Source organism: Zerene cesonia, unplaced genomic scaffold (assembly GCF_012273895.1).
Source record: "Zerene cesonia ecotype Mississippi unplaced genomic scaffold, Zerene_cesonia_1.1 Zces_u004, whole genome shotgun sequence".
NCBI lineage: Eukaryota > Metazoa > Arthropoda > Insecta > Lepidoptera > Pieridae > Zerene > Zerene cesonia.
This window is the reverse complement of record NW_024045134.1, coordinates 1,326,819-1,334,118: the sequence shown is the minus strand read 5'-3', so window position 1 is coordinate 1,334,118 and position 7,300 is coordinate 1,326,819. Positions and strand designations below refer to the sequence as shown.

At 33.3% G+C, this 7,300-nt stretch overlaps 2 protein-coding genes across 5 annotated transcripts; one reads left to right on the top strand and one right to left on the bottom strand.

Moving 5' to 3' along the window:
* Positions 1-840: 840 nt before the first annotated feature.
* On the bottom strand, positions 841-2,600 carry LOC119838665. 3 transcript variants are annotated; one of them, XR_005288210.1, is made up of 3 exons: positions 1,819-2,151; positions 1,589-1,657; positions 841-1,433 (listed from the first exon to the last, which is right to left on the bottom strand). XR_005288210.1 is itself a non-coding variant. In XM_038364732.1 (3 exons), exons 1-3 carry the CDS (start codon positions 2,207-2,209, stop codon positions 1,072-1,074), a joined length of 453 nt encoding a protein of 150 aa, XP_038220660.1. In that variant the 5' UTR covers positions 2,210-2,600; the 3' UTR covers positions 841-1,071. The 3 variants fall into 3 exon arrangements, 2 of the variants coding, with proteins under 2 accessions (XP_038220660.1, XP_038220659.1); XM_038364732.1 differs by lacking the exon at positions 1,819-2,151 and adding an exon at positions 2,188-2,600; XM_038364731.1 differs by lacking the exon at positions 1,819-2,151 and adding an exon at positions 2,268-2,600.
* Positions 2,601-4,671: 2,071 nt separating this feature from the next.
* LOC119838671 (60S ribosomal protein L27) lies at positions 4,672-6,276 on the top strand. Of its 2 annotated transcripts, none has more exons than XM_038364738.1 (3): positions 4,672-4,764; positions 5,101-5,330; positions 6,060-6,276. In XM_038364738.1, exons 2-3 carry the CDS (start codon positions 5,112-5,114, stop codon positions 6,243-6,245), a joined length of 405 nt encoding a protein of 134 aa, XP_038220666.1. In that variant the 5' UTR covers positions 4,672-4,764; positions 5,101-5,111; the 3' UTR covers positions 6,246-6,276. The 2 variants fall into 2 exon arrangements, with proteins under 2 accessions (XP_038220666.1, XP_038220667.1); XM_038364739.1 differs by lacking the exon at positions 4,672-4,764 and adding an exon at positions 4,865-4,870.
* The last annotated feature ends 1,024 nt before the right edge of the window (positions 6,277-7,300 follow it).

The following is a 7,300-nucleotide window of genomic DNA, read 5'->3' as shown; positions in this document are numbered from 1 at the left end:
GATACACTTTGGAGAGTGCGCTGCGGAATTGCACAATTTGATTCCGCCATCCCCATTCTTCCATCGGTCGTCGAGGCGTACAAACTCTAGGCACCGCTTTATGGTGGATGTTCCATGTACCCGGACTAAGCGGTTTGACTCTACATTCTTCATTCGAACCGCAAGGGACTGGAACATGCTTCCTGAGTCTGTGTTCCCTGACGAGTACAATCTGGGGATCTTCAAAAGTCGAGTGAACAGGTACCTCCTAGGGAAGCGCGCTCCATCTTAGACTACATCTACGCTTACCAGCAGGCGAGATGGTAGTCAAGCGCTTCCCTATCCCACAATAAAAAAATAAAAAAAATAATAATAATAATGAATAAATCGCGTTAGAAATCCGTTAAAAAGTTTTTAATTTCTAAATGTATATATATAATACACTAAAAAGTTTAAGGAGAGGTCGTTATTAGTACCTTTTCAGCTCATTGTTCATTATAATATATAAAGTATTTTGAATAAAATACAAATATGTGTGCAGAAAAATAAAGACTACTGTAATTTCTTTAAAAATAAATCGCGATATCAGAAATAGAATAATTAAAAAAAAAGAAAAAAAATTTTAGAACACACACGGTGTGTCCGCCCGCACAGCTGGCTCGACCCTATGCACACGCGCAGCGTGTGCTCCCGCACCAGCGACAAAAGCGGTACGGCAAGATTGCCGCCGGTGCGGGAGACACGCTGAGCGTGTTATAGCCGCATCGCCGGATGAAAAAAGTTTCTGGATCATCAGTGAAATTGTTAACAAAAGATGTATAATTCAAACTGCTAAGTCTGTTATCCATTGAAAGAAAAACAAAATATCCAAACATTTATATTAGGCATACATTTGGAAAAAATACTGCATATCTATTGCTTCTAATCTTCCGGGAATAGCTTGATTTAACTTTTTTTTTCAGTGTTTTTATTCCGTTTTTTATCTTTATTTATTTATTGGTTAATTATAAACATTAAACTATACGATCACTGTAACAATCCAGTTAACTCAAATCAATCTTAGATAATCAACATTGATTCATTAATTATTATTTATCTATTTTCCTCAGATTCTTGTCTATGTCTATTTTTTAAAGATTCTACATATTTCAAAATATTAATGAACACTTCGGAACGCATGCAAACTGGTACACACTGTAGTTCACCAATCAAAATGTTACCAAAAAAATAATTTATTATATCAAGTTCACTTTCAAATGAACAATGATGGCAGGACATAGATTCTGCATCCTTATTTTCAGCTGACCTACTTGGTACTTCTGTACTGGGTTTATGAATGTCTGTTCGATTTTGTGCAGTCTGTGCAATCATTTCTTCTTTTAAATTCTGTTTTTCATTATTTGCACTAAACAATTTTTTATTTCGATCGTTGTTAGGACCATTGTTTTCATTTACTGGAACAAAAATATTAACTCTGAATAAAATTAACAAATTGGATTAGAAAGTAGACTGCTACATCAACACTTGTCTACCCGAACAGTTTTTAGTTTTCCTCTCTCAATATAATAATACATTTCACTACAGTTTTTAAAAAGATATAGAAAATTACCAGATATTGTTTTGATATTTCCAGTAGATACGGACAGTGCAGGTATAAAGCTGCTTGTGTTTTCAGCATCTAAAAAATTCCACAATTACTAGAATAAATTTCAATATTTGAAAGGGCTCCTAAGGGCTATCAATTTAATATATGTGAAGTGAAAAAATATAAAATTAAGTAATTCAAATTATTTAAAATGGTTCATTCATGAAGTAGAAGTTTAAAAGGTGTCAGGGTACCATTCAAGTACAGTGGAGGAACTGCCGTTGCATTTAATCTATTGTAACGGTTTATGACTTTGAAATGTCTATCACATATTTTTTTCTTCTTGTAAAACTCATATTTTCACTTAATATCGTGTAGATCACCACCAACAAGGGAAACCCATGATTTAAATTGATCTGGACATTTCTTGGGGTTGGAGAAACTATGCATAGGTATTTTATCTGTGACAAAAAATAAGGTGTGTGTGCGATTCACACACGATAGAAGTGAAACTTCAGTAAATCGACACAAGAATGAGATGAATATATATAAAATAGTATGTATATTTCTGTCTCATTCTTTGCCGGCTTCATTTTACACATTTTTGTATTTATGTCTCTTACCTGTAGTTTTTTTCCGTTGCATCAGGTTTGAAATCACAACGATTCTACAGAAGTTTCACTTCAAAAACATTTACACTTACCATTTATTACATCAGTCACATTAACACTTATATTTGAACATCTATTTTGATTGTTGAATAATTGTTTTTTACGCGCACGAAACTCGCGACTACGTTCTGTTGAACTTTTTCCTGTTTTTTTTTTAATTTTATTTTCATTTTTTTTGCGTCGATATTGACGACACATTTCGGCATTAGTTTTCGGCATCTTAAAAAATTTATTATTTAGCAAGATATAAAAATACTGACAAACACACTGTTAAAATAATAACAAACCACGGTAATATCTTACTAAAACGCTGTAATACGCAGCCGCATACAGTGTAAACAGTGTTACCAACTCTCAGAAATATTTACCCCTAACTCTAAGTCAAAACCCCCTAAAACTGCGTCAATTATTCGAAAATCCCCCTAAAAAATAATATTTAAAATAATATAATAAGTAATATTCAGTAATATTTTTTAATGCTTTTTATTTATAAATTAACTAATACATTAAAAATGATGTCAGTTTCCTCTGAAGAGTCAGAATTTTTAAAATCATACATGTTAACATTGTAGGAAAATATAATTACACTAGATGTCACCCAGTCCTAAGTCATTCGCTAGATGAAAAAATAAATTTAATTGATTATTGCATTGGATAGTTCTATTATATTCAGAATATTATATATTCAGAATATTATATATTCAGAAAAACCCTAAAAATACCCCTAAACACATAAAACCCCTAAAAAAATCCCATTTCACTAATTTACCCCCTAAATTTGGGGGGAAAACCCCTAAGTTGGGAACACTGAGTGTAAAGTAGTATTAGCTCATGTATATACTTTTCACATATACTAACACACGTTTAATGTTCAAAACAAGCAAGTATTAAACAGTGTCCAATATACATACACAACGACATTTGCTCTCTCGCTTTGGCTCCACATTTTTGTATTTGTGTCTCTTACCTGTCGTTTTTTCCGTTGCATCAGGTTTGAAATCACAACGATTCTAAAGAAGTTTCACTTCAATAACTATTTTATTTTTATTTCTGCTTGTTTGTTTTGTATGTCATAGCGATGGTGTCATAGCAACGCTTTAAATATATAATCGCTTTTAAAGAGGAAGAGAATAGGAAAGGATTGACGATTGACAAAAAGGAATGGACTGGCTCCCCCATTCACCATATGAAATACAGTGACATGCTATTATTTCGCCGTATTTCTGTGGGGGTGTGGTACTTCCCTAGTGCAAGCTGGCCCAAAGTTTGTGTTGTAGTGCTGGCATAAGAAAACAAGTACTCCCGTTGTACACTCAGTGAATGGTATAGATGAAAGACTTATTATTAGAGTGTCTACAGCCAAAAGCACAAAGTTTAGGCATTATATATAACTAGCTGCGACCCGCGGTTTCACCCGCGTAAGTTAGTATCCCGTAGGAATATCGGGATAAGAAGTTGCGTATATGTTATTCAAATTGTCCAGCTATCTGCGTACCAAATTTTATTGCAATCGGTTAAGTAGTTTTTGCGTGAAAGAGTAACAAACACACACATTCTTACAAATTTCGCATTCATAATATTAGTATGTACACTCAGTGAATGGTATTGATGAAAGACTTACTATTAGAGGGTCTACAGCCAAAAGCACAAAGTTTAGGCATTACATATAACTAGCTGCGACCCGCGGTTTCACCCGCGTAAGTTCGTATCCCGTAGGAATATCGGGATAAAAAGTTGCGTATATGTTATTCCAGTTGTCCAGCTATCTACGTACCAAATTTCATTGCAATCGGTTTAGTAGTTTTTGCGTAAAAGAGTAACAAACACACACACATCATTACTAACTTTCGCATTTATAATATTAGTAGGATAAAGGATTAGTAGGATAAGAAGTAGTATAGGATAGGATAGGATAAACAAAACTATGAATGAATGAAACTTAATTCCGCGAACAATACAGATTTTCAGTAATAACTAAAAATTAAAACGCAGCTACTAATCAAGTCAATCAACTTCAAGATTCAATGGTAAACATCACGTTAACATTTATATAAACAGTAATTGTTTCTTGTCAGCTGTCAATGATGAATGAAGTTTGAAAGATCAATTAAATGAACATCATGTGAATACAGCGTAAGCAATAAACTCATGTCTACTCTTATATATAATGTAGCTAGAGTGTGGAGTCCTAGTAATAAGGTTCCGTTTGTACTGTTTTGTAGAGATTTGGTTCGGAATCCTTAAATCATGAAAATCTGATCAGCTGTTGTAGTTTATACTGAATTGATGCAGCACGACACTTTCTTTTACTATCTTTTATATAATTGTATGACGATTCAGAAGAGCTTCAAATGTTCTAAAATTTCTGGCAGGTAGTAAATAAAATTTAACAAGTTAAATTTTTATTGTTTATGCTTTTATAATATAAAATTTTTCACGTTGCAACATATTTATATGTCAATGTCAATGTCGTTGGTCTAATATATCTTTTAAATCTATGGTCTTTTCTTGTTGACGGGTAAAGAGAATGTGAGTTTCGGAAATTTATGAAAATAAATCCAAGAAAATCTCTATAATATTAATTTAAAAAGTTGATGAGATTTTATCCTTCTTTCAAATAATATTTAAAGATTTGGTACGGTGAATATATTTTACGACACGACCCCGAAAATAATAAAAAAAACTTGTAAATTTGGAAGTGTTTAGGGGTGTTTGTGTCAGTAACAAATATTGCGAAAATTGGGAATTTTTAAATTAAACGCCTCTATAAAATATATCCTAGTGCAGTAATAGTGGAAAAACAAGTGATTCAATATTGTTTTTATGGTAAAACAAGTGTTATATTTAGGTTATGTTTTTTCACAGATCCATCCAAGATGGGTAAGATTATGAAACCTGGGAAGGTAGTGCTGGTCCTCAGTGGCCGGTACGCGGGCCGTAAAGCCATCGTCGTGAAGAACTACGACGAGGGCACGTCAGAAAAACCTTACGGTCATGCCTTTGTCGCCGGTATCGACAGGTACCCCAGGAAAGTGCACAAGAGGATGGGAAAAAACAAAATCCACAAGCGCTCTAAAGTCAAGCCCTTCGTTAAGGTAAATAAGAAATTTCTATTCATAAAAATTATAATGTTAAGGTTATGTTTATATTGTCAACATTTAAAGCTTTTTAAATTATTAAGTTGAATTTATCTTGAAGATTCAAAATCATGTACTATGAAATTTAAATGCACCCAAAATATTATGAACGGAATAATTAAATATAAGTACATTTCTTACACCATTGTGTTGTGTCAATCTACAATTGAATATGAGGCATGTAGGCAAAGAAATGCATAATTACAAGAAGCGCTTCATATTCAATAAGTTTCTTTAATCTATCATTTTCTCTTGATCACTATATAATTTAAAAAAAAATTAATACAAATAGTTTTATAGTTTCAATTTACTATTTCATATTGAATGTTCATAAATTAACTTCATACTTAGTTATATCTCAAATATAATGTCTTCATGATTTTTTTTTTTTGAATAAGCTAAAAGGTGAATTATACCTATGTTATAACAATATCAGAAGTGCATCAGGACCTTTAATGGGTTTTGAGACTAATTTATTCACATTCTGTGTCCCCTGGTAGGGTATGGAGCAGATGATATACATCTGTTTCACTTATCGATTTTCCTTATGGACAAATAGGTGATCAGCTTTTGGGGCATCTACACTCATGTTTCTGGTTGTCACTGTACCAAGGAGTCGGTCCCGGTGGAACAACATCATACTGAATATAAAAACAATCTTAAAATCATTTTTATTATATTTTTCAGGTCGTAAACTACAACCACCTGATGCCCACAAGGTACTCTGTAGACTTCAGCTTTGAAAAGTTCAGCGCAAAGGACTTGAAAGACCCCGCGAAACGCAAGAAGCTTCGTTTCAACACAAGAGTGCGCTTTGAGGAGAGATACAAGAGTGGAAAGAACAAGTGGTTCTTCCAGAAGCTTAGGTTCTAAGGTGTACTTTAAATAAAAAATTTAAAAGCAATTTCTGTTGTTTCATTGTCTGCATGCTACATCTATCACACAGTTGTATGGTAAACATTCACAAATAGAACAAATATAGTATAACAAGATTGATAACATTACAATATTATCCACAACAATTTTGGTTAAAGTGACTTCTTAAAGCAGAGCTGCACTTATTTTAGTGTGAATACATACCTAGCTACAGTGAAACCTGGTTAAGTGAGACTTCAAGGGACCTGCAATGTCGTTTCACTTATAGAGGTATTCCACTTACCCAGTGTCTCAGATATACAGGTATAAATAAATATCTGTCTCATTTACAGAGGGTTCCATTAATAGAGGTCTCTTCGCGTGTCTTCCCACTTTCATAAACGGATATTAACTTCAGTTTTTCACGTAATGATAACGATTGTAGCTTTCGTTTTGACATTTTTCAAATAAACATTTGTATGATAGTAAAGCGAAACTAAAACTGAAGGTAATTGAAGGTCACAATTTGTACTTACGTACTTGGAATTGCGTGTGGAATTTATGGGTAGAATAAGAATGAGTAAACAAACAATGTTATCTCAGTTACAGAGGTTTATGCATATAAAATTTACTCGCTGTCTCAATTATAGAGGTAACTATGATGATAAATCGAAAGAACAAATCCCAGATATAGAGGTTTACCTCGTCCCACTAACAGAGGTAATTCAGTGCTAAAGTGTTGGGACCTCAGCATGAGTTCCAGTTACGGAGGTTTCTCACTTATCCAGGTCCCACTTAACCAAGTTTTACTGTATATGCTTTTCTTATCGTCTAGCACTATTATTTTTATACAATGGTACCCTACAGCACTGATGGTATGGTGCGACTGGATGGTGGTTGATATTGAATGAAGTTCTGCTTGATTATTCATTATTTCTGGTATTCGCGCCATTTTAGGACCTAACCGATTTCAAAAATTCTATGTTGCACATGTACTTCTAGTCCAAGAAAATGGGTAGGGTAAATGCGAATTTGAGATTAAAACTTGAATTTTTGATATAATTTACTTTGAG

Coding starts and splice junctions, on each gene's coding strand:
- LOC119838665 (XM_038364731.1), bottom strand. CDS start 2,454: ATGCCGAAAACTAATGCCGAAATGTGTCGTCAATATCGACGCAAAAAA. Junction 1,658..2,267: donor TGTGACTGATGTAATAAATG/GTAAGTGTAAAT, acceptor GGAATTTTTTAG/ATGCTGAAAACACAAGCAGC. Junction 1,434..1,588: donor AAATATCAAAACAATATCTG/GTAATTTTCTAT, acceptor TTTTTGTTCCAG/TAAATGAAAACAATGGTCCT.
- LOC119838671 (XM_038364738.1), top strand. CDS start 5,112: ATGGGTAAGATTATGAAACCTGGGAAGGTAGTGCTGGTCCTCAGTGGC. Junction 5,331..6,059: donor AAGTCAAGCCCTTCGTTAAG/GTAAATAAGAAA, acceptor TATATTTTTCAG/GTCGTAAACTACAACCACCT.